The sequence below is a fragment of the Achroia grisella genome, unplaced genomic scaffold, assembly GCF_030625045.1.
Source record: "Achroia grisella isolate CSIRO2021 unplaced genomic scaffold, CSIRO_AGI_Agris_v1 utg546, whole genome shotgun sequence".
In the NCBI taxonomy this organism is placed as follows: domain Eukaryota; kingdom Metazoa; phylum Arthropoda; class Insecta; order Lepidoptera; family Pyralidae; genus Achroia; species Achroia grisella.
Window position 1 is genome coordinate 637,060 of NW_026712931.1, and position 27,537 is coordinate 664,596.

Here is a 27,537-nt window from a genome sequence, read left to right on the forward strand (position 1 = left end):
TTTCCAAGGTCAGCCACGAGTGTTTAAATTATTGTTAAAAGTATTGTAAACGGCAGTCAAATGATTTCCTAATATCATTTGTCTATTAAAAGAAAATTATTTTTTACTATAAAATAAAAGAAACAATTTTAATGGAAGTAATAGCTAGTAACATTTTAAAGTGCATATATTTTTTTATTATTAACAAAACTAATGTTGCAAACAATTAACGATTCAACTGTTTAACTAATAATTAAATTCAAATATTTTTCAAATAGGATAAACAATTTAAGTAAATTAATTATTTGCAGACTGTGTTAGAATTATTAAATAAATAGCTTAATTTTAAACTGGAAACAGGAAAAAAAATTTTTTTACAAATTTAAATAAAAATTAAGATAGGCAAATTAATTCATTTACATGACATTTCAGATTGTTATCGAAACATGAATAATATCTACAGGATAAAACTAAATTTAGATTAAATTGATAGAAATATGAATGATATATAAATTTGATAGAAACTATGAACGAAATTATAACGACAAAATAATTACACATGTTACCAAACAAATTGTCTCCAAATATTTTTTGTATAAAGGAATAATAAACATAAAACCATTAACTTTCTACAATATTATAACGTTTTAACAATAGAATACGCTTTCTCTATATTTAGGCTTAGATAACAGATTGTCTAAAAATAGCTGCACTTGGTCATCTTTTCATTTCACAATTACGGCATTTAGTTTCTACAAGAAGTCACTAAAGTCACTTTACAGAGAATTCTACAATTATTACATACTAGCATTGCGTGAAATTTATAGCCTATATGTTAATCATAAGTTATATTATTGTAAAGTTTTATGAAAATTCATTCGGTAGTTTTTGCGTAAAAAAGTAAGAAACATCCAGCCATTCATCCATCCCCACTCCCCCACACAAATATCCGCATTTATATATCATCCGTGATTCAGGCGTTCATAGGCTACGGTAACAATTTACCTTATGCATGCCATGCTTAGGCTGTGTGCTTGATTGCCACCATCGTAGTATACAAAAAAATAATTATAATATTAGTAAGAAGTAAAATACTATATGTGAGTTAATTTCTATCACCTTTTCTCCTGATAGTCCAAGTTCTCCTTTGAAGTCAAAAAGTTTGTTAACTATTTCTTTTCCTGAAAATTGAAACATTGCCTTTTATTACGACCAAAATAACAACAATGTATACAAATGGAAAAATGTTTAGTTACTTATTGAAAGTTAGTGTACATTTATGTAGATAGTATCTTAGGATTACAAATGACTAAAATACTGCTGAATATCGGTAGTAATTTAATATAAATACACAACCTTTATGACACTTGAGATCATCGATTCATTGAGTTAAATTTAAGAGAGGAACTAGTAAATTGGCTTGAATTATATCACCAGGGTATAGTATAGTATAGTCTAGTTTAGGCGCTCGGTTATTATAAAAGGTATTAAATGTTTATAAATTCATGTGATATTTCTGCAATTCATGTATTGAAATTGCATAATAATTATAGTTCTATTTCAGTTACATATCCAATTACCGAAATATTTTTTGTCATAGGAAACGTTTTCCCTATAAAGTAATATTGGCTATCGAACTTAGTTATATAAGTGGAACAAATGATATTTCCGCTTGCTTACGACGATACATGTAAAACAAATAAAGGATAAAGAAACAAAGAAATTGATTTAGATAAAAGAATCTCAAATGCGTTCCGTTCGACCGAAAAATGACATAGCCAGACGTGGTATACACTTATCTGAACGAAAGAATTTTGTGGCACATACTCAGTCTATCTCTATCACTATGCATAACGTTTGAAAGAGGCAGATATATCTATCCTATGAGGTTCAATTGATATAGCAGTACCGACTACCGAGTTAGGATAAGGATCAAAGCCAATAGTAGCAAAAAATGTTAGGGGTTTCAATCTACTTACGTTATTACTTTCACGTGACCAGAATGCTTTTGTTTGTTATTGAAATTTATTCAGGTCATCTATCTTTTGTACTAGAATGGAAAGGTCTAAATAAGCAGTAAATTGTATGGGCGCGTGAAGAAATTTGTGTCGATTGAATAAATCCGAGTCTTACTTTCGGCAGGGTCTATTTCGATGTCCAATATTGAAGAGAGTTTTGCTGGAATGCCGGGTGAACCCGTTTCACCCTTTTCCCCTCTTTCGCCTGAAATAATTATAAGAAAAAAATAAAATTCACAGTTTAATAAATAAAATACACTGCAATTACAGTGAACAATCACTTTATGTAAAAGTAAAATATTTAGTCTATTACAATAAAATGTTTAAACATTTGAAAATATAATGAAAAGTATCGATAGGTTTATAGAGAATCTTTAGACATCTGAATGTCTAAAGATTATCTCTCTCTTTTCTCTAAAGATTCTCTAAAAGCTTAAATTAAATTCATCCTGAGTTAAACTTCAATTCTAAGCTTTTATCAATGTAAATATGTATGGCTCTTTAGGATACAATAAATGTTGATTGATGATTACATATAAGTTTTATTACCTAAATGGCAATCTGTCAATAGTTAATATTTTTTAATGGAATCAAACGTATGTTTAGCCATAACTAAAAAATCATAAAAATTCATTAAACTTCGGTGAAGCTGTCGTAACATTCATACAAAAAATACGTATATAGTCATATGAATTTCGCAATTGGTTGAAAGTATTTACAAGTAAATTAAGGTAACAATAATGAATAAACGATATAAGTTAATAGCTACCATCAGTATGCCGTATATTAAAGCAGTTTACCTTTATTACCAGCAGTTCCATGATATCCAGGGGTACCAGGATTTCCGTCGAAGCCTCGTTCACCTGTCTTTCCTTTTTCTCCTTTCAATCCTTCTGATCCTTTATGACCCTGAATAATAATTGTAATCAGTGACTAATTTCCGACCAAATGTGGTTTACAAATATTAAGCCCAGATATGAAGATATCTAGATGGAATATAATAATATAACAGGGCTAGAATATTAAGAGCAATAGTAAAACTCTTGTCCTTGCATTTTATTTCCTTCATTTCTTTTCGAAGAACCTTTCTAAACTTAATTAAATAAAACATAAAAACATATAAAAGCAAATGTTTACCTGATCACCCTTATCTCCCTTTATTCCCCATTCACCTTTGTCACCCCGGTCTCCCGGTTTACCAGGTGGCCCCGGATCACCTCTTTCTCCAGCTACATATACCTCTTTTGATTTTTCCGCGACCTGTGTCATATGAACATTACACAATCCAGAATATTAATTTATTTTTCAATCAATATATTCATTAATTATACATTATTAATGCTTCTACAATCACCTTACAGGTACCTGGTACTCCTGGTGGTCCTGGTTGTCCCCGCGGGCCAAGTGTACCATCTCTGCCTGGTGATCCATCTTTTCCTGGTGGACCGAAGTCCCCCATTTCGCCTTTGTCACCTTTAGTACCTTTATCCCCTTGTATTCCTTGTTCACCTCGATGACCCTAAGGAAAATTATAAAAGGTTTTTGTCAAATTATCTAGCATAATTTATTACGATATTATTTATTACAGAAAAGGGCAGCGAAATTGGATAACTCGACGCGTAAAACACAACAACTTACTATTTGTAGCATGACAGACTAACATTTTTTAAATGATAGAACTAAATCGAGTTGATACAACCTTCAACAAAAGCTCACCAAGAAAGAAAATTTTCTTCTTTTTTTCCAGTTGCAATACTTTTCATCTTTTACAATTTTTGTCTGTCTGTCTGTCTCTTTGTTCCGGCTAATATCTAAAAGGGCTGGATTGATTTTGACGGGACTTTATTTAACAGATAGCTGATGTAATAAGGAGTAACTTAAGCTACTTTTGTTTTACAAAAATAAAGTTAAATTCCACGCGGACGAAGTCGCGGGTACAGCTAGTAATAAATAAATTTTGCAATGGTAAACAAATATTATGCGGTGATAAATATGATGCGGAGAACATACTGGGACAGTAAGAAAGACTTAAAATTTAATATTACCAATACTGCGCTTTACCTACTTTATAAAAATAAAATTAAATGAATATTTAATTTTTTATGCCAATATCTATTAATTATGTTTCTAGACCATTAAACATTTTAAGAATATCTTAACATCACTGTAGTGTTTTACCTATTTGAATATCATACAACAGAAAGTAGGTTTTTTTACTATTTTATTGTATACGTAGTTTAAACTAACCGGCGTACCAATTACTCCTGGTTCGCCGTTATCTCCTCGAGGCCCAGGAGGTCCAGGTAATCCCCTCATATCTGGTAATGACTTCATAAGGACTGATTTTATCTCAGACTTCGAACATTCACATGCCTAAAGAAATAAAAAGTCATTGTCAATATAAGCATTGTTATTGTTTTAGTTTAGTTAATATTCGCAAAAAATACTATATATCGAAGTTGAATATAAACTACCCATATCTAAATATTAATCGTGAATTCAATATTAAAATAAATGAAGTATACGCAAGGAATTTAATAAACAGAATTAACTATTGAAAAAAAATATAGTAAAGTTGTTCTAAAATACATATTTTTATAATATAAAGATATAATAAAATAATTGGCACTCACTCCTCTCTCTCCTTTTGGCCCAGGCGGGCCATGTGGACCTTTGGGACCTTCAGGTCCTTGTGACCCTGATGGACCGGCCACTGATTTTCCAGGTTCACCCTGTGTAAAAATAATGTTAGGTGTTTTTATTACTAAATAAGTATCTTTTTCACATAGAAAACAATGTTTAAACTTATTTGGACTTTTATAAAATATGCTTTTTTCATGTAAATAGAATAGCATACAAGCATGGGTCACCTGATGACAAATGAAAATCGTCACTTTTATATATGAACAGCGTACACGGACATCACGTTAAGATGTGTTGTCAATCATACTTGCCATTCCGGAGAACTAACATGTTATAGCATAGCATGTTATACCTCTAAAGCTTGTAATTTTAATGTCATACCTCGTCGAAGGGAATACCCAAAACAAATTTTACGAATTAATTAGTTCACCGGATTGATGAGACAGAAGTTTTAGCCTACGATTTTGATGTTTTATCATTTTAATAATAACTTTGAGTTTGTCTTAGTTTATTATTTAATACTTACTTTAGCGCCTTTGTCACCTTTTTCAGGCTCTGAAATTGAAAAAGTACATAACATTAACAATTACATCAGTGTTATAAAATAGATCTGATAATACTTTTACGGATGTGAAATTGAAGATTGATTTTCAGTCAACACTGATACATTATATACATTTCTGACTTTGCCCTGGAAAACAATATACATTTATTTAAAATTATTTATTTATTTAGAAGAATTTATTTATTTATTGGTAATTTACTATACGGCTATATATTTTTTTACTTTTATTAATTAGACCGTGTTGGTAACACAACACACCTGTGTACATATTTTTGAATAATTTTTATATTGCTCCCTTTATTCGGAATCGCTATCGCTGCCGACATTTTTTTTCTAAATGTTGGTACTGTTTTTTAATAAATTATTGTAAAAGTGATGTAAAATGTTGATAAATAAGTTTTATGTAATTTTGTAATGTTATTACATTAAGCTATTATAATGTATTTGTACCACCACTGTACTACTTTATATTAAAGTTATAATTATTTATTATAATGAACTCAAAATTGAGGTAAATTAAATATTATCTACTTATGCTATATCATCTAAAGTACACACAGGCTTAAAAATAAGGAGATATAACATTTATTTCTATGTACCATATAAAATATACAAGTTCCACATGACATCAACAACTAAGATTTTTTGTGGCATTCAGTTCAGGAAAATAAATAAATTCTTATCATAAAAATCGGTGTTACTGTAAATTAAGATCACTGACCTATTAGCAAGTATGGATCAGTGTCACCCCGGCTTGGTAAATTCTGAAAAAAATATACAAATATTATTTACAATTGTGTAGTTTTTCTTTCTTTTGTCTATAATTATTTTGTAAATAAATTAATATTTTTTATTTTCTTTCATGTTCTTATTAACGTTGCTCACTGCTGAGTAAGAGTTTTTTATGTAAGTTGTGGACTATCTCAGTCTCTCCTGAATTATTATGCCGCTCAATTTAGATTATAAAATTCTTCAAACTCACTTCAACACGTCACTTTCAACTAACATCCATATACTATTTTCAGTTACAAGTGCAATAAAGAAGAAAGAGTATATATAAATCTGACCATCTGTTATTGAAAATGAAGGTTTTCAAAATTTCTATTGTTGTTGATACAAATTTAACAAAATATTTTTCTTAGCTTTCATTTTCTTGATGATGGTGAACATTATTTTTTGATATTCGGCCAGCGCATAGTTTCAGTATGAATGAATGTACATGATGTATGTTACTTAAGCATATAATGGCAAATCCACAAGGGAAATAACAACTATAGCATGATTCTACATAGACCCTGCATGGAGGTCAGAGGTTGATGCCAATATTGCCAAGATTTTCCATAACTAATAGTTCCCATTCTTCAACTTATCAATTATGTGTTAAGTACAATAGTGAAAAATATTATATTTATATTTTATATATTAATACTTACACAGAATTCCTTAATAATCCTATACTGATCTTCTCCTGTATATATATTCAAACGATCTACTCTGCTCTGAAAAGATAATAATAAGACAATTAATATCGTATTAAGTATAATTTGAAGGCTTCGTTGTCTAGCGATTTAAGTCATAGCTTTCCTTCCGATGGTCGTGGGTTTCATGCTTTGCACGGTAGAAATATTTGTATTCATGACTATAAATATTTGCATTAGTTTGGATGTATTCTATGTATTCACAAATAAATATATCTATGGAATTCTATCAATGGTTTACTACGTCTAATTTATACAAATTATTATTAATTTGAGAGGGAGAGGAGTACAGAGGGGTCTACTTTATGAAAGACGATATCGTCATCCTCAGTACAGCAGATCTACTCAATTAATACAAATTATTGAAACTAGACTGTATATTTGAAATTTTAGAGTCGATTTACATTTTTGCATTTTTTTTAGTTTAAGTATTATCTTAATAGTGTAACAAAATAAGCTCAGCTATGACGGCATACATGAACGGGTGCTACTTGTGGGGATTGGTCTTTTCTGAACAATATGACTGATTTTTTTATTACTTAAGCATTAACGGTAATTTATTAATATATTTTTGTACATTAATGCCAGATAATTCGTAAATTGTATTCTCACAATCTTAATAATGTAAAACGAGTTGTTCGTCTTATCTGTTCAAAAGGGCAACAGTCAAATATTTTATGCATTATTATGACGAATCTACATTCCGAGTTATAGAGTGAGAAAAATACTATTCAAAAGTGATTAAATTAAGTTTATTTCAATAATGATTATTTCTATTGATATTTTCGTAGAATTCGTTGGAGTAATTCAAAAGTGATTAGATTCTTTGAAGTATATTTAATAATTATTATTTCTAATGATATTTTCGTCGAAATCAGTGGAATAAGAAGATAATGTTACAAATTCACTACATTTATAACATTATTTATATGAAATATGGTAAATGGTATGATAGAGAATATTTTTCTTACTGGAATGTCATACAATGATGGTTTTCTTTTTCGGACTACTATAAAGCTGTTGGGTGCAGCTACTCTTTATAGTTTCACCCGAGGATAGGGGGCGGGTGTAAATTGCACTCTAAACCCACGGTAGGACTTTTGAAGCGGCTGAAGGTCATCTCCCTCTTGACGGGTACGACTTTAGTCTGAGAGCACCGCTAGGGGTTCGAACCTCGGCACAGACCATAGTAATTTTGATTCCTGTTTAAATTGGATGGCAGATCGATCGAAGGGGATAACGATAGTAAGTATGAACATTTGTTTATATACATAAGAACAGCATGACGGACATCACATCACATGGCACCTGTTATGCATTATGCGTTACTATTTCAAAAGACCAAAACATCATGACTTGTCTTTCATATCTTACTTACCCTTCAGCCATGACTTATCTAACAAAGTAAGATCAACTTTATTGTAAACTTATTTTTGGTTACCGATACAACGATAGCGAGGTAGAGCCTGAGTAAGGCTTAACATTTCCCCTGTGTAATGCCAGATCCATTGTTACCGCACGAGATTAAAAATATCATTGAGTCTCTGCTTTGTGAGGAGATGGAGCGACATTTTTAATGAAACTGACTTTAGAAAGGTTTTCATCGACGATGTTTTATGAGATTGAATTTTTCTCAACTCAACACGTGTTATGTAGATCAAATACTTTGTGTGTGTAATTTACTGGAGTGATAATTATTTGGAAAAGATATTTCAAAGTAATACTTATACATATTTCATTGTGAAATATCTTGTATCTTTCTTAACTCTCTATAAAATAGACGACTCTGAGTAAGTTAAGAGAACTACTTGTTCAAATATATATTTCTATAATAAATTAGATATATAAATACAATAGAAATAGATAACAGTGAAGAACTGGTCGAATGGGCTTAACATAGACTTGTCTTATTTCATACTTCGAACTCTTGGACCTACTAGTAGCAATAGCCTGCAGTTAAGTCCAGGTAGTCCAAATTTGAAAAAAGATTGCGTATACGCTATACTTTTTTTTTTTAACCAAACCGTAGTAAAGGTAACATCATATACTTTCAGGAATATGGCATTACAGAAACTAACAACTACAGTAAATTAAATTTATTAGCGACATCGCAGACTGCGACACAGCAGGTCTAAGTACATTAGCAACAAACTCACTGCCTGAGCTGTTTCACCGCAGTTTGATTCCAAACGGATTCTGTACCTCGCTTACTAAAGGATGTTGTATGGCTTTGATGTGAGAAGCGAAGTGAGCACGTGAATGTGCTTATTTAGTTGCATAATTGCTTCTGTATTATAATAACACTGGCAGCCACTTACCGACTTATCCATGTATAATGATTATTAGAATGAGACTAAAATATTTCATTGCAAAATAATTAATTAAAATCGATATACATGTGTGTATTTTAATTATTCATTCATAATTAAAGAGCCGCGCTCCTGCCAGCGGAGCTTATACTACTTTTCACGATATTCCATAAATATTTCTAAGATTTATTAAAAGTTGAGCATTAAACAATAATAAATAATCGACCGAATTTATAGTAGAGGCTAGCAGTTTGGTGACTGAGTATCTTTTTGTTATATACCTATATGATTTTTTTATATGTTGTATAACTTAATATCCTTGATGCTTTCCATGATTATATCATAAAATGTATATAAAATTATTAGTGTTGAACTAAGTATTTTTTTTAATGACTGATAATGGAATGGTGCCGTGCCGTGCCGCCGCTAGTGCTACCCTACGCCACCGGTGGAGGATGATAAGATGACCATAAAGTCAGGTCAATTTGCCCATCATGACGAATTCCAGGAATTTAGCACGATGGACACCAGAGGAACCGCGTAGAGGTCCACTGACATGGTACATTGCTAACAACGAGGTTATTAGTTCACATTACTTATAATCCCCTTCCCCTCTCAACCAACTATTACATTGGTGAAAATTGTATGTAACATGAATACACAGCATGCATCTTGTTAAGTTTCTTACCTTTATTTATTTATTTTTTTATTATTACTTTATTTAATTACGACTTTACAAAAACAGGTCTACGTCTTATTATTTTTATTGGTCCTGTATTTTTTGTCAATAGGCTAATATTACTATTTACTTTGAATCCACTCACCAGCTCCTTTTTAATTTCGTCTGCGGGCTTAATATTGGTTTTTCATTCATATTTGTGTTCGTTATGTATTTACTATCGTTAACTTATTATACTTTCATAAGTGCTTAGATTTGTTCTTTTATTTTAACTATAGCCATATATAAGTAGAGACATATGTACATACATAATGCAAGTATAGCAATGTGGACTAAATTGTATTGATCATCAAATTTGATTTCACGTAGTTCTATTATAGCGTAACATAAATGTAAGTATACAAATAATATTAGTTATAGATATATTCCAAATGTAACAAAATTGTTTCTTATTTCATGTTGTAGAAGGAAGCAGATTCGAAGCAGCTGCGAAGTTATGACAGAACGGATATTACCTAACCGAACGGCATAGAAGGCACTAAACTGTCGCCCATTCGTCTGTTTGTATCTCTTTTAGCTTCCTCCGATCTGGGGGAGGCAGCACTTACATTTGTAATAACATCGTGACTGGCATTTTGCAGCTAAGTATTTACGTGTATTGAATTCATATTAAATTACATTTAAAAAAATAAATATATAAACGACTCTAGTTTGATAGTTTATAATGAAGGTATATCTATACATCTATACATATAAATAAAATTGAAGTGTATGTTTGTAATATTGAAATAACCGTTTTTTATTGCATGCATATGAATATAAATACGGTACATACACCGAACTATTTTTTTTTTACAATTTTTGTCTGCCTGTCTGTTTGTTCCAGCTAATCTCTGAAATGGTTAGACTGATTTTGACGGGACTTTCATTGGCAGGTAGCTGATGTAATAAGGAGTAACTTAGGCTACTTTTATTTTAGAAAAATGAAGTTAAATTCCACGCAGACAAAGTCACGGGTACTGCTAGAAACTATAAATAATGGCATGGCAACGTTTTACTTCCATGACGGCATTATTTTATCTTAAACTAGCTGATGCTATGAATGTCATACTTTCGAAACTTAAACATTGATAGGACAACCGATTAGCCTGGAATCATCAAACCCTGACAATTAGAAGCTGGCAGTCATCATTTATTTCCAATAATTCTGTTTACATTTTGATTGACTTATTTTTTTTATATATTACAAAATATATTTCATATCGTGAAATTTACCGATGTTTTTATAGTTATTCTGATATTTAGAATTAGAATTATCAGAAATTAGGCATAATTAAAATCGGTCCAGCCATTCTCTATTTGTAAGTAAAACAGTACGTAGTAATTTTAGAACTCCAAAAGAGTTACTACAGAACAGCAGAGAGCATCTGATATTTCCGATTTTTCGATTTTCGCATGGAATGCTGTTGTAATAAATAGCCGAGATTGGAACGAACAAAGAAACTGTTTGTTCTGGTGTGATAATGGAATACTATCGAAATGCGTCATACTATCCAACAATAGGGACATCATAAATGCATTTGAATTTCATATTTCATTCACAATTCATAACTTGGGGCGTGTGAAATAAGCCAAATTGAGTTTTATTACAAACGCTTTCATGTTTGGTCGAGTAAAAAATTTTTCATCTCAAAAGAAAATTGTGAATACACGAGGAAGTTTGCACTGAATATACCGCCCACAAAATGAGTACAAAGCGCAACGTACGAAAATCCCATTCAAATTTTGCATTTTTATTGTGCGAAAAAATATATGAGGGCTGGGTAAAATTATACGCGCGGTTCTTTCCACCTCGGAATGTATCTCGAAAGCGCTGGCTAATTTGTAAGTGAGCCTTCTCGACCGTAAATTTCACGCGTGAAGTTGTAAACTTTACAAAAAGTACAGCCGTATATTGTGGAGATAGATCACCTTGGCTGACGTTTGAATACCTCTCTCAAGTGTTGCCTTAGCTACTCATTTCTTCATGTACCGCTTGTAGGATTTTAAGGGTCGCTGCTGCGTCCCGAACGCTGTTTTTGTTTAAAATAGCTTTTTTTGTTGGTAATGTAGCACTTTTTCATAATTTGCGTGCTTTATTGTGACAACGTTGATTTAAAGAAAAACGTTAAGGATTTGCTTAATTCTCTGCTTACATACCTTATAAAATGTCAGTGGAATATATCAGGGTCTGTCTAATTAAATCTCAGTATATATTATAACTTATACATTATGCAGAAGTTAATACTAATATGTTTTAAAAAAAATGTAAACAATGCAGTAAGTGGTATATAAGCATGAGCAGTACTACCGTCATAACGATATTATAAAGCACTTGACTTTGTCTGCGCTCTTAATATATACATATAGGTGACGATTGTCAATTGTTACCAAGTGAGCCTTATTTTCTATTACAGTTATCTAAAATAAAAATAATAACTCAGAAGAACTCACTCAGCGCCATCTAGTCCCAAGCTAAGCGGAGCTTGTGTAATGGGTACTAACCAATTGTAACAAATATTCATATATATTACTTAGACCAATATAAACAATCTTAGCCAATATTCAAAATGTTTGTACCGTGCTATAAATAAAACCCACGGCCATCAAAAACATTTTAATATCACTTTAAAATAACTTAAAAGTTCTATTCAATTCGGCTATATAGGTGTAGTACTTGCTCAATATAGGTTTGCAAATGCAACATGTTTTTCCTCAAATAAAAAAAAAACCACAAAAACTGCACGTTATTGTGCTTAATTATGTACTAATATGGTACATATATAATACAAGAATTAATAAAATTGAATATAAAATTTATCTCTGCCAATAGCACCTAAGATAACGAGGTGGTCCAATAGTTATTTGAATAGTGAAAATAGTGGATTGCCACAGAGTAAGGCTCTAACTTAGCGTGAAATATGAGGGACGTGCGAGATTATGATAAGCCCTAAGCCCAGTAAATCATTGGATTTTCCGCTTGAGAACTGAGGCAAATTTAAGGAGGATCCCGTTTTGAATTTACTCACTCGCATATGAAGATGAGAGGGCTTTTGAATGTTGTGTGATTTGCCAATTGAGCCGAAACATCTAATAGAAATGCTGTAGTCAGTTTACAATTCAGTATATAATTTAACTATATAAAAGCAAACTACACTCTTATATGATACAATAAAAGAGAATATAAGATATATATTTTCTTTTATAAAAATGTAATGACCGATTAAATATAAACATTAAATTATAACTAAACTGTGTTACTTCTGAATCATTATCGTTAATGCCAAAAATTGTTATATAAGATTACATACATACATACGCACATACACACTCACTCCCACATACACACACTGCATTCTTATTTCCAGTCGTGCATATTCTCAGTCGTACTCCTACAATGTACGCATGTAAAATTGAATTACATAAATAAAGAAAATTAATAATATTTTTTATAACTTACTATATAACCTGTGGAAAAGTCCTGGCACAAGCATTTTTATGCTGAAAAGGGGGCTTCAACAAAAGTGTAGAATTAAAAAAAAAATTAAATGTATTATTAAGATATAGTTTTTTTTATTTAATCAACTTGAATGGCTCATTAAAGAGCACCTTAACTTAACGGTACCTTTTTTTATTAAACCCGATGTCATAAATAAAACTATGCGGAATTCGAATTCATATTTAAAAAGAAGTCATTATCAAAATAATATTAACCTAATTTCAATTAAATTTTCACTATAAAATGATAAAATTACACACTTTAAAAAAAAATTCGAACATTATTTCTATACATTGAATTTATAAAAAAAATAATACAATTTGTTATTTGTATTATCATTTACCTTTTATGGAATTTCATACATACTATATAAGTAATATTAAATAAAATACATAATGCTATTGAATGGTAAATATATTCATTTCTTGTTTACGTATCTCATCTCTTTAATATATCTTAGGATGATGTATCAAAAACGTGTAAGTAATAAACATCTTGAATTAATAATATTAGATATGTATTCTATAAAAAACTAAATATTTTATTTTACCTTTAAAGCCCTTCCAAAAGAAACTACGAACAAAACAAAACAAAACGGACTACACCAAGAAACCCCACTCAAATCCCAAGAAAGAGTCCCAAACCGCCGTTTGGTATCTTACTTTATGTTTTAACATAATTCATAAGCGGTAGCGGTGAATGATATATTCTCCAGATATTTTACTGTACATGCACAAACTTAAAGAACTCGTGTTAAACTATAATGACTAAGTTATAGAATACATATTTGTATTCTATTAGTACGACTAAGCAATAGAGGTCAAAGATCTAGTATCAATGAAGTGAAAGAAAGCAATCACTTCAGGAAGAATGGTAAGATTATTTAACGGTTTGAAGGCAGGCCAAAAACGTACAACTCTATCTAAAGACTATTATGGAATTTAAATTAAATTTAAATTTACTTATATATATATATATATATTTGTTTAACATTTTTGTCCTTTATTTAGTAGTAATAAAATAAGTTTCTTGAAATTTTGTGTCTTTCTTAACTCTTAGTAAATTAAAAGCTAAATCAATGGTCATATTTGACATACATGGAATAGCTAGGTAGGTATCTTATATTTGTAGGCGATGTCATCTCTTTAGACGTACTTCGACATTACATTTCTGGTCAAGTAACTTGACTAATTAATAAGTTGTCATACAAATTGACAAATTACATTAATAACAGAATAACTTTATGAGGATATCATCTTGCCATCGATTCTTATAAAATTACTAATAATGTGATGATAGGTATGTTTGAGCTCAGCAATCTGTCAAAATTATATAAATACGAACTGTAAATTATAAAATAAAATGCATGATATCTTAGTGCTCAGGAATGGCAACCCAAAAACCCGAAAATTCGAATGAAAAAATTTGGTACACAAATAGACTGTATCCTGTATTAATAACATCACGATACATTTTGCGGCCATTAACTTCAATTCTATAGATTCATAATATTACTAGATGCTATCCAAATTACCGCTCATCACTTAAACCACTCTCTATCAGTTCAAAGTGAGGGGTTATGTGTGCGTTGTTCAGACAGGTACAGTAAAGTTTTTCTGTCTGCACCCATACTACGTGACTTAACTTGCGCACTACAATTCGTTAACTTCGCCATCCAGGAGTTAAGTATTCCGGAAATGTACGAAGTTGTAGGTAATGCCGTGGAAACAATAGTGAAGCATGCTATTATGTATGTCAATTGTTAGAATACTGTTAAGCTTCATTAGAATATATTATATGTCATAGTACTGCATAAAGTTAATTTTCTTAATATAAACTAAATTTCACAGCAAATCAAGAAAAGCCATTTCAGATGAGACATTTTTAATGCTTGAATAGGTTTTCGACATACTCTATATTTAAACTAGGCTACCCTAATAACTTTTGGAACGAAATCAGTTCACTACTATAAAAGATTTAAAACTATAATTTTACGGATAACCATTCAGAGGTACTTAACTAATAAAAACAATTTTTACAAAGCACAATTTGACCATAATTTGTTAAATGATAGAGATTTTCTCTCTATCTCTAGGATGTTCAAAGTAAATAAAAATAAATCGCCAAACTTTTCTCTATTTAGTTTACTATTTACAAATAAATCGTAATTTCAGGTGAAGCAAATAGCTTATTGAATAAAATTTTCGGCAACATTGAACCCGGTCAGTGTTTGAGACAGAATATAAGCTAGAAAATAAATAGCTTACGATAAAGTCCGCTCAGTTCAAGAATTCGCTTGTTATCTCAACTATAACACCGTAAAATTATTGCCAGAATACGTATATTGTATATTGTTATGTCCTTTTGAAAGGGAGCAAAAGTATCTTTTATTTTTCAGCATGACTCACCGTCTGTCTTCAGATACACTGTAATTGGATTTGAAATATAATTGGATACTTATTTTATACATACATAAATAGAATAATATGTCCACATTCATATCTAAAGTTAGAAGAAGCTCACGTATCTATTCTTTCGTTTTATATCTTTTATCATTATACATGTTTTTAAAAGTCCATTGAACTGATAAAAAGGAAAAAAACAAAAATAAAGAGAATAACTAGTATGAGAGAATTACAGGCGGTGTGCATGTAATTATATAATAAAATTAAAATACTTTACATTTGTTCTATCCTTTTCATATAATATTTAATGAGCATTAAAAACTCCTTTTAAATATTATATCTAAAATAAGAATATTGTAATAACTTTAAAACATCACAGTTCAACGTTATTAGAATATTCTTCTAGTTGAGAATTATAATGTAATGCTAGAAAAACTAAATGAAAATTAATTTATCTATAGATAAAGAGTCATATTATTAATTTTCAAAACAGATTTTCAAACGTCGGAAAGTCGCCACATATAAATGTATACGAGTAGTTAAAAGACAAAAATATAGCTAACTAACTCTGCCGCGACTTCGTCCGTATGTTATAGACGAAATAAAGAAGAAATATTCAATAATTTAACTCAAAAGAGTAAAGAAAAAAGTTTCATTGTTTTCACACTTTCATATCCCTTATCAATCCCTTATGCTTATCTTTTTCCTATTACAGCAATAAATCTATAATGTGGAGTATAGTTATGGTAAACGATCATAAATTTAGGCCATAATAAATATACGGACTAACTTAAAAATATAAATATATTACATTTCTCTATTTGTGCAATGTAGAAACTGAATACCAGGCCACAAGATGTTATTATACGCCCGATCCAAATAGAAGGAATCGTAAAGTAGCCAGTACATTGTGCTCTGTACATTATTGTCCTATTGAATGAAACAACAAATAAGAAATGGATCGTGAAAAGAGAAAATTGAATTTGCTTTGAATCGACTACAATATAAAATTAAAAGAATAGCAAATAATACAGACATGGACACACAAATAAATATAAAAACTGTTTGTATTTATTACCGGTCCCCTCGTCATTTCGAATACTACTATAAAAAATATATAGACAGAACTGAAAAACCTTATTAAATGAAACTTTTTTTATGTAATTGGTATGAGAAACAAGAATGGAATGATAATGAAGATAATACCACCTGATGCTGAGTGTAACCTTATGTGTACATATATTGCGGCCTCGGTGGTCTAGCAATTTAGCACAATGCTTTACTTACGATGGTTGTGGGTTCGATTCCTCGCACGACAAACATCTGTATTCATGAGTATGATTGTTTGTATCAGCTTGGCATCGGCATTTTCTATATATATTATGAATGTATTTATAAACAAATCTTAATATTTATATCAGTTGTCGAGTACCCATAACACAGCTCTACTTACCGTGGAACTAGATAGCGCTGGGTAATAATTGTCATGGGTATTACTCATATAAAAAAAGCATTACGAAGCTCATGTTATCTACCACTCTTACGTTATCTTTTCGGAGGACTAAGATGTCATGCCTCGTATTCTATAATATTATAATTTCACTGCATTATATAATATTATTACCCTTCAAACGAAACACAGCATACAAAGCAATCTGCTTGGCAGCTGAAATAGGCGTCACAGACCACCATATGACAAGTTCTACTTAAATTCGGTCGAGAGAAAGATATCTGATGTAAGACATTACATTATTAAGGAATATATTATATATAAATAATTTATAAATTCAAAAGAACTTTTTTAAACATTTTTGATGTTTTTTCCGTTATGCTGATCATTTTTAAACTATATATGAAAATGTTAGACTATAATATTTTTTACACAACCGGACAAATCGTCAGGTTAAAATACAATCAGCAAATCCTAAAGCAGATAATGCTAACGCACACATGCGTTATAAACTCAAACTCCAATTAGCGAGTCGCGGGCAAACAACGCGACCGTAAATTGAACTTACTCTACTGAATTTGTATAAACAATAATTCAGTAACACGTGTTACATCCGAGCATGAAAATGTAGCGTAGTATTAGCTTAATGAACTCATAACGGCTGATTTAATATTCGGCTTTTGGCAACATTAGCGTAAGCGGGAATTAAACTAAATTTAATCAGTTGTAGTTTTCGGACCAGTTCAAACTTCTAACTCTTTCCAGTTTTTATGTTACTGGCAAACTAGCATTTCGCTCACTAGATTATAAGGCACCTCTATGTACACGAAGATCACTACAGATATAACATCATCAAGTGATGCTCGTTGTACCTATCTCTTATGTGTTGCCACTGGGAAGATGAATTCAGTAGTCATATCATCATCAGTTCATAGCCTGCAGTCTCGCTGCCATATCTTAATTGAAACAGCTTCAAATCAAGCTGCATAAAGGCAAAATAAGTAATGTAGAGGCAACGCGTAAACTACTTTGTGCAAAGTATACCTCGGGAAATTTTCTTGCAGAGAACACCAATTACAGAGAACATCAATAATAATAAAAGTAAGTGTAAGTGTGGAAATAAAATAAATAACTAAAAAAATATTTAACTATGGAAGTTCAAAATAAAAGTACAGCTAGATTAAATCAAACTTACCCCGTTCTTCCATATATGTTTTATGTTTTTTACCTTAAATATTAAACTTTCTTTACCTTATTCCCAATGGCAACCATTCAAAATTATACAAATTATGAATTACTATTCACAACTGTAGACATATAGTCTACCATATTCTTGCAGATATAAAAGCGCTGGCTTATCATAGAAGTAAAATTTCTTGGTGTAATTAACTTTTATAAATGGTTGAATGTCACGCGAATCCAGTTAAACTTAACGCTTTTTATATGGAAATAAAGGTGTTTTAGGGTTCCAATGTTGCCTATTAAATGCTTTAATTTTAGTCTATTTGGCCATCTTTAATTAAAGCAATTTAACGATTTTACAATATATGAATGAAGTGTTTACATTTACTTGCAAAGAATTGTTTATAATTACTTTAATAAAATAAAACCTTCTCCAAAATCATGTGATAATGTTTACATTGTAAAAGCAATCATATAAAAACATCTTTTATGATAAGATAAGACAATGAGTCATTGATCATAAGTCAGCCAGTCAGGACAAATATTGTAAACAGGTGGAAAGAAAATGTAAATAAAATTATTAAAAATTGTATTAAAATTTCGTAATTGATGGATGGATAATAAACTATATATATATACATTTTACCTATATACATAAAGATGTAAAGATGTACGAAAATAAAGTGTTTCTTAGTCAAGTTATTGAATTTAATATGTACTAGCTGTACTCGTAACTTCGTCCGCGTGGAATTTCACTTTATTTTTCTAAATTAAAAGTAGCCTAAGTTACTCCTTATTACATCAGCTACCTGTCAAAAAGTCCCGTTAAAATCTGTCTAGCCATTTCAAAGATTAGCCGGAACAAACAGACAGACACAGACAGGCCAAAATTGTAAAAAATGGTTAGTTCTATATTACAAACAGACACTCCAATTTTATTTATATGTATAGATTATAAGATGTATTGTAATCTATTATACTAATACAGTTATCCTTGTTAGTTTGCTTATTACTTAGTTTAATTATCTTGGTTATACATTATCGTCTCCGTTAATTATTGGTAATATAGATCTGATTTGGAATTATTTAATTATTGGAAGTATATAAGGTAATATATTATATAGTATAATAAGGTAATTCAAAAACTTACATTTAATTAGGTAAAAAACTGGGTTTAAATCGTGTTATCGATAACTTGAATTTATTATTATATAATGTTAATTTAATTTAATTTATTGATAGTTTTTGGGTTTTATTCGGTCTAAGTTTGTTTTGATTTTAATTAAGTATAATTCATTGATTTAGTTTGATTAGATTCTAATTGTAATTTACAATATGTGTATAGGGCGGTATATCATAAAATGTTAGTAGAAGAAAAAATGGAGATAGATAAAATTAACAAAGGCACGGACCGCTGTCTGTGGAAATAAACAAAAAATAAAAAAAAAGCATGTTATTTAATTCTATTGCAAGTTAGCAAAGTCTCTGATTATCTCTTCTAAAATAACCTCTTCATAAGTGCAATTTACATGGCACGTAATACTAGCAGATTATTTTTTTAAATAAAACACATCTCAAGCAATCTTACGATGTATAGATGCCTTTTTTTTATTTATTTTGAAATCCGAAAAGTATTTTTTATCCATTATATAACGAAAAACAAATCTAAAAAAAAGAGTTTAAATAGAATAGAAGGTATTTCAACGACAGTAATGAATATTAACGCATGTTCCTGAAAATCTCATTTGTGCAAGTTCAAAAATGACAAATGTTCACGAACAAACTACTTCCTTCCTCTATAGTTGGAAACGTCGACATTTTATAATAGGCTAAAGCGCACATTTTACTCTGAAAATACTTTGGTAGTTCATCCATGCGTTATTTCAACTGTCGACAGAAATATTGTATTTTTATTTGATAGATGGTTTCGGTGGTCTAGCGGTTTACCATAACGCTACTTCTGATGGTTTAGGTTCGATTTCTCGCGTGGTACAAACATTTGTATTCATTACTATGATTGTTTGTATCTGTCTGGGAGTATTCTATGTATATTATGTATGTATTTATCAAAAAATATCTAAGTATTTATATCAGTCATCCTACCCATCATCATAGTACCCATAACACAATCTCTGCTTACCGTGGAATTAGATGGCGCTGTGTCAATTGTTCAGAGTTATAATAAATAACTTATCATTATTTTTATTTATTAAAAGCTAGATGTTTCCTCCATGTACATGTTATATTAAAGAGAATAGTCAGGTCACCATGACTGTTTTTTTTTTCGTAAAATACGTATATATACGTACGTATGGTTATTATAGTTATTATATACGTACTCTCCCAAAATTTCATCGTATATTATTTGTATATAACAGTCTTGCATGTATTTATATGAAAATAAATATTTTTTTATAATTTGTACTTATAAAGGACTCTGTATTATTTGTTCTATAAATGTATGTCTTTCATATATAAATTTAAAATAATGTTCTCGAATCGGTATTGAATCGGCTGCTTGAATCAGCGTTTATATCATTCTGAATATGTCCTTTACCAGGCACTGCGCTAGCTATATTTCCTGTCATATCTGCAGATTAATATCTACAATGACTTACGCTTTGAAGTTCTAAAAATTTACTAACTTATTATATAGCTGTATGTATATACACAACTGTCGACACTATGACGAATACTACACTAAACATGCCCCCAATTAGCGAAGTTAAACCAAATCCAGTCAAAATATTTTTATCATGTAGGTCTATTAGAGATTCTTACGATATATCAAATCTATTGTCAGTACCGAGTAGTTTAGAGCTGAGAAGAACTGACAAGAAACTCAGCACGTATTCATCTCAAATATGCTTGTATATATTTACAATAATTCATTCATTAGACTATATGGAATCCAACTAAAGCAGTGGGTGAGCCACCTTTCGGATTAATATTTACTTATAAGTGTTCTATCACTGCAGATTTAGTCATTATAGTTTTTTAAATTAGTCAGATTTGAACTCATCTTCACCATAACTACAATTGATAATGCATTTATCACATCTCAGATAATAATCGTGACGTTAAACGTAAAGAAATTTATCTGTAGGAAACAATGTTTTATAAATTAATCTATACTAGAACAAAAACCTAAAAATAAAAACCCTAATAAATAGAATATAATAACTAAAATACATTATTAAAAGGAGTCCCATTAGGTAAAGTTCTGAAGATACTGGAAGCGTGGACCCTTTGAATAGCTGGACTAATTGTTTGTCTGAGATAGCTGCCAGCTCTTCGGTCTCCTGTGATGTCGATTAATATTTTTGCTATTGCCTTAAATGCTAGGACATACCATATTCAATACAAACAGTTTATGAATACAAATATTTGTATCGGACAATTTATTACTATCTTTATAATTTATTACCTGTATATAATATATGAAACATCGGTATATACCTGTGTGGAATCTCCTATTTGCAGCAACAAATGTTCGGACATGTCTAGATCTCTCATTACACTATCTTCATTATCAACTTCGGGACATTCCTCGTCTTTGTATTTCAAAGTCACTTTATTTTTTTTCACTGATATTAATATATTTGCATCATCATTAGTAAAAGTTGTATCAATTAATAATTCTCTTTTTTGGTTCTTAGTTCTTAAAACTATCGTCATACTAGTAGAAGACGATTTGCTCATGCACAGGTTTAAAATCACATGACCTTTATGTTTGGTCTTTATGGTAAAGACACAAAAAGAACCCTTAAAACTGGAACTGAAGGTAGAAGTTATCGTAAACGGAATAGATAGTTGGTTATTAAAGAAATAATTGTTATCTATGGATACGGAGGGGGCAAAGTGCGAAGGTTCCTTATATTGTTCAGGATCCATGAGAAGTTTTCTTTTGTAGTAGTCTATAATGTTGTAATCTGAAACAAATGTAATTAATTTTATTTTCATATATCGGTTTTATTATACATATTTCTAATATTATTAGTTTTTAAATTGGCAAAGCGTAGAACTATTTACTTAAAACATTGCAAAGTACATAAAGAAGAAGAATTTATCTAATGCCTAATTTTGAAATGGAATTATGGGTCAAATTGTTAATTTTTACCTAGTTTAAATAAAGAATTATTACTTATCAGTATAAATGTATCTATACGTTTAATAGTTAAATTTATTATGGTAATACTGAACATTATGACATTAAGGTATATCGACGTCCACAACATAGAGAAATACCGTACTATTATACAACTTTTACAAACTGTGAAAGAGAGGAAGTTCTAAAACTCTACTATATACACATTTAATATTTTAATAATAATTGATTGGATTTTGCTATTTAAATATGGCATTAAATATATATTAAGCATTTATATATATACGAATATGTACTGCTTTCTAGATGTTCTATCATATATTTTAAAAAGTGCCTACAATATATATGCAGCAATATCATAATATCGCAACTAATATTTGTTAAAAGTGTGTTACCTGTAAGATTAATTATGTTAGTTTCTTAAATATTTATACGTGCATTCAGGCCATGAAAAAACTGACTTTAATCGTTAACTATTTATACGTAGACAAATCATAATAGGCTGAGAATATCATCAATGTAGTTGACGATAATTACATAGGCATTACTAAAGATATCAGAGTAACATATGAGAGTGACTCGCTTTCAAATAAAAAAATCATCGAGGTACTAAAAATGTTTTGAGATAACAAACAATAAACAAGCAGATGATTTTAAAACCTCTTCCTTTTTATGTCGGTAGTTACGGTCACGATTGGAGTAATACAAGACATAGTTTATAAACAACAAAAATAATAAAAATAGACCAAAGTTTATTTAGAGGAAGTATCGGGTTTACGGTAGTCGTACAATAAGTAAAAGTAAAGTATTCATAGAAAAAACTCAGCTGAGAACACAATAATGTTCTCTAAATAACTCTGTTAAATAACACCTACCGCGAAATAAAACAAGGTTTATTTTTAAAGCATAAACATCTCCATTAACACGAATTTCTTATCTATCACTATTTGTCAAAGTGGAAGCAAACAAATTGCTGAATTAGTAGTGCCTTATTCACTCGCCGAGGTGCGTTCAGATTTAGAAGCAAGTCAACTTCATTTATTTACTACTAGCTGTTCCCGCGACTTCGTCCGCGTAGCAGTTAACGTAGATTAGCGTAGTTCTTTTTCCAAAGTAAAAGTAGCCTAAGTTATTCCTTATTACATTAGCTGCCTGCCAAAAAAAGTCCAGTCAAAATTCGATAATTTCAGAGATTAGCCGGAACAAACAGACTGACAGACAGATAGACAAAAACTGTAAAAAAAAATATTTGGTGTATGTACCATATTTATATATTATATATATTTATGTATTATATTTATATGCATGTAGTAAAAAACGGTTATTTCAATATCAGAAACAGACACTCCAATTTTATTTATATGTATAGATTACCTGCTTCTTTATATTTTTATTTAGGGGTTTGGGCTATTTCCCGGTGCTTTAGAACTGTAGTACTGCAACGTATGTAGACCTATTGTGCTCATCCTTTTTCAAAATTCGCTACCTAGACCCGTCAGGGACAAGAATTGAAGGATATTCTTAGGAGCTTATTTATCGCGTCAGAATAGAGTGTAAACTTTCTATAGGAGATGTTTTGTTTATGAATGAGTGGGCTATAACCACATAGGATGTGTAGTGGCGTTTCCTCTTCAGCTTGGTAAAATTTTGTTATAATTTATTTATATTGATTATACTCAATAGAATTATTTTATTACAGTATTGATTACCCCATTATTAGTGTTTTCGAATGGTTTTAATGCTGGCATTTTCTTAATTTATTCTTTCATAGTTAAACATAGTCGCATTTAACTAATTGTTAAATGTGACTACATTAAATTTTTTAGATAAAAGATAGTCTACCGCCCTCATAACACAATCTGTCTTCACGTAAAATTTCGTTGAAATTCGTTCATATCTTTAATTGTGAGATGTTAACAAACAGACAAAATTTCACGTTCATTGTTGATTAGTGTGTTTTACGTTCAGTTCTTTCTTGCATTTATTTGTTTCTTTATCTCAATAATATTTTTAACACTAGCTGTTACACGTCCCTGGTTTACAATCGATGACTAGACTGGCTAGTATGGCAGAAGTATGTTTGAATATTTGAAAACAGATAGTGTTTTTTTACATCTCGTCTGTCGTCGTATTGATGTATCCGTATAACTTATCTGTATTATTGTATATTATATTAAATTTGTTTTTATATTACTCTGTCTTGTTTAGAAATATATTTTGATAATCTATTATTCTACGTTGCTTACTTGGACACCACTATAGTTACTCTCTTAAAGTGAGAAGTTCAGAGGTAACTTCCCCCCTCACAGTCCCAATAAATGACTATATACTAATAATATAATATTTAGCATATTGAGGTTGCGGTGTAAAGTAACTAATCTGTTGCGTAACTAAACGAGGCACAAAGACGCGCCTTTATATTAGTAGGAGCTGTTTTAGCTAATCTTGATCGAGTACTAATGGCGACGGTCACGGTAGCATTTTGAAACAAAATATAGTTTTGGTGTTAACAAATATACCTGCATAGCAATTTGTAGGTGTTAGATATTAACATTTTGAAGGTAGTTAGTAATATTTATCGCGTATGGAAATGGTGTGTGGGAATGATTACCATATTTAAAGGGTACTAAGCATTTTGTGATACTCAATTTTCACACTCAAATAATACAATAATGGTAATTTCTAATGTATAATAATGAATTTTTTTGGATGTTATATTATACAGTAAAGCACTCAGTGATAAATAAAAGTTGAGAATTTATTATCTATACTAATATGTAGTAATACTGATTATAAAATAAGAGTAAATTTTGTTATTAGAAAAGCAAAATCACGAGTTACTGGACTAAGAAATTCTTTAACTGTTTGAAAGGTAAATATGTAAAACAATTAGACTATACGTATAATATATGATATTAAGAGATAAGTGAATGAACTGTTACCAATATTATTATCGATCAATAACGTTTAAGGTAAAGCTAATATATATTTATATAGTGCAGTAATTTCTACTCTCCTTCTTCGATTTGGCTGGGCTAGGAGAGAAACACGATTGGGTAAGGTGAGTGTTGACGTACGTTAACAAGGGGCATCTTAAACCTACACCCGGGTGACAAGTCCCGGGAATGTTTGCTCGGAGTTTTCCACTTTACCACACTTTGAACCCGGCTCCCGTACGGTAAATCTATGGAATGCTAAGAAATTTGTCTCTCTAATAATTAAGAAACAAAACTTTGTGACAAAGTAAATTTAAGTAAAATCAAAATAGAATAAATACACTACTGTGTACTGTGGTTTAAAAGATGCTTTATAGCCAATAGGGGACCTGCATTTAGTGTTGGGTATTGAAATTTTAATTTGAATAATTCTTCTAAGAGAGAAGAAAATAACTAACCTAACCTAACCTATAAGATACTTAAATACCAAACTCTGCCAGGGGTAGAGGCATGCGACCTTATACTTGGTGGAACAACATTAACTGATGGACCGGGACAACCTTAGTACTAAGACAGCCCAGAACATTGTTCTCTGGCGCAAATATACAGGGATACCCGACCTCAGATAAACTGGGAACATGGATTGGACAAAAATAAAAAGAGAAGTAAAAACTGAACATTAGCAAAATTAGTACTAACCTTTAGCTTCAATTAATACTGCATTTAATAGGAAACACACGCTGATGTACCTGAAATAAAACAATATTTATATTAATCTTATTTAATTATGAACACTAAGTTAATAATATCTTTAAATTTATTTTCAGTCTAGTATTGAACACCTAAATATTAATATGTACCTAAGTATAAAATAAAATATAATTCAGAACCCACTATTTATTAAAACAAAGTTGATTTTCATGTGAAATAGTAAACCGGACAATAACAGTTACGACCGTACCAATCCATCTATCAAGTTCGGGTCTAAACTAAAGAATAAAGGAGTTAACCTTTCGGTAAAGATTGAGGTTTGACACTTCGACCCTTGGATACAGGTATCATTTAGAAAAAAATAATAAATAGGTCTTTTAAGGAAAATTTATAATAAATCGGTAAATTATTCTAAAATATAAAAAAAACGAATTATAAATAATAATGGTCATGACAAACTTTATAAAAACTTATTGCTCAGTATATAAACTCTCTAGAAAACTACAAAACAAATCTCATGATATAATTTCAGTAGGCAAATAATATATCATTAATTTATTAACTTAGGATCTAATTGAAAAAAGCAAGAGTAAAATTCCTTGCCAATCCTTCTAATCCGAGACTATTAGCCTACTCGTACGTGAATATATTCTTTCTTATATTAAAAGACTATTAATCTTACAAAAAACTGTGATATTCAAGCACAGAGACAGAGAAACGCAACTAATACACGGTTTATCAGTAGAATTACGGTAGGTTAAAATAATTAATTATTAATACTCGTAACTGGAGTATTAATTAAAATATATTTAATCTTAGTCTAATATTCCTCTTTATGATGTAAATTATCAAATAGAATAATTTATTAACTGTTATAACAAAAAATAAAGTTAAGATCTCTGTATAAAAACTAAGTTGAGTTCTTGAAAAACATCCACTTAACGTCTGACTCTAAAGTCGACAAGTTAATTGCACCTTGTTTTATCAGCTTAGCAGTTACAAATGTTCAAGTTTATTCTACAAGATAACAGTAAGACAAACCAATATTGCAAATAAAGTTAACTGAAAGCCAATCTTCGTTATGTGTAAATCACTAGGAATATGTTCTTCAATGATATTTATTTATTTATTTACTTAATACAGAAAACATGTGTACTAATTTACTGAAGAAACGATGATATTCACAGAAGTATAAAACTGTGTTGCGAATATCGACGCCATCCACCTAGTTTATAAAATTACCAAAAAAAAATACATGCAATATATTAATGATTGTGTTACAGAAAAAAATAATGCAATCAACAAGGTACTAACCAACTCTTTCAATTAATAAAACTGTAGTAATAATATATTTAAACCAAAACTGAGAAATTCCTACTCAAGGTTGTATAAAAATTTTAATTTCAATAATCGGAATAATCCTTCAAGATATTTCGGACAATCAAATTTAGTCCTTTTTCGGCATAACAAAAGAAACCAATCGAAAAATATACTCCTTTTAACTGTCAGCACACTTTACAGCCCGCAGTAGAACTT

At 30.2% G+C, this 27,537-nt stretch overlaps 1 protein-coding gene across 1 annotated transcript in view; it reads right to left on the reverse strand.

Moving 5' to 3' along the window:
* Positions 1-27,537, reverse strand: part of LOC131848040 (collagen alpha-1(XI) chain-like) — a 224,230-nt gene that overhangs the window by 166,946 nt on the left and 29,747 nt on the right. Inside the window, exons 2-13 of the mRNA XM_059197796.1 lie at positions 25,990-26,039; positions 21,706-22,178; positions 6,639-6,704; positions 5,927-5,969; positions 5,167-5,195; positions 4,631-4,729; positions 4,245-4,370; positions 3,352-3,516; positions 3,135-3,257; positions 2,798-2,906; positions 2,113-2,202; positions 1,099-1,160 (exon numbers count right to left, since the gene is read on the reverse strand). Of these exons, the coding sequence (XP_059053779.1) occupies positions 1,099-1,160; positions 2,113-2,202; positions 2,798-2,906; positions 3,135-3,257; positions 3,352-3,516; positions 4,245-4,370; positions 4,631-4,729; positions 5,167-5,195; positions 5,927-5,969; positions 6,639-6,704; positions 21,706-22,178; positions 25,990-26,039 (1,435 nt within the window). The remainder of the gene's footprint in view (positions 1-1,098; positions 1,161-2,112; positions 2,203-2,797; positions 2,907-3,134; positions 3,258-3,351; positions 3,517-4,244; positions 4,371-4,630; positions 4,730-5,166; positions 5,196-5,926; positions 5,970-6,638; positions 6,705-21,705; positions 22,179-25,989; positions 26,040-27,537) is intronic.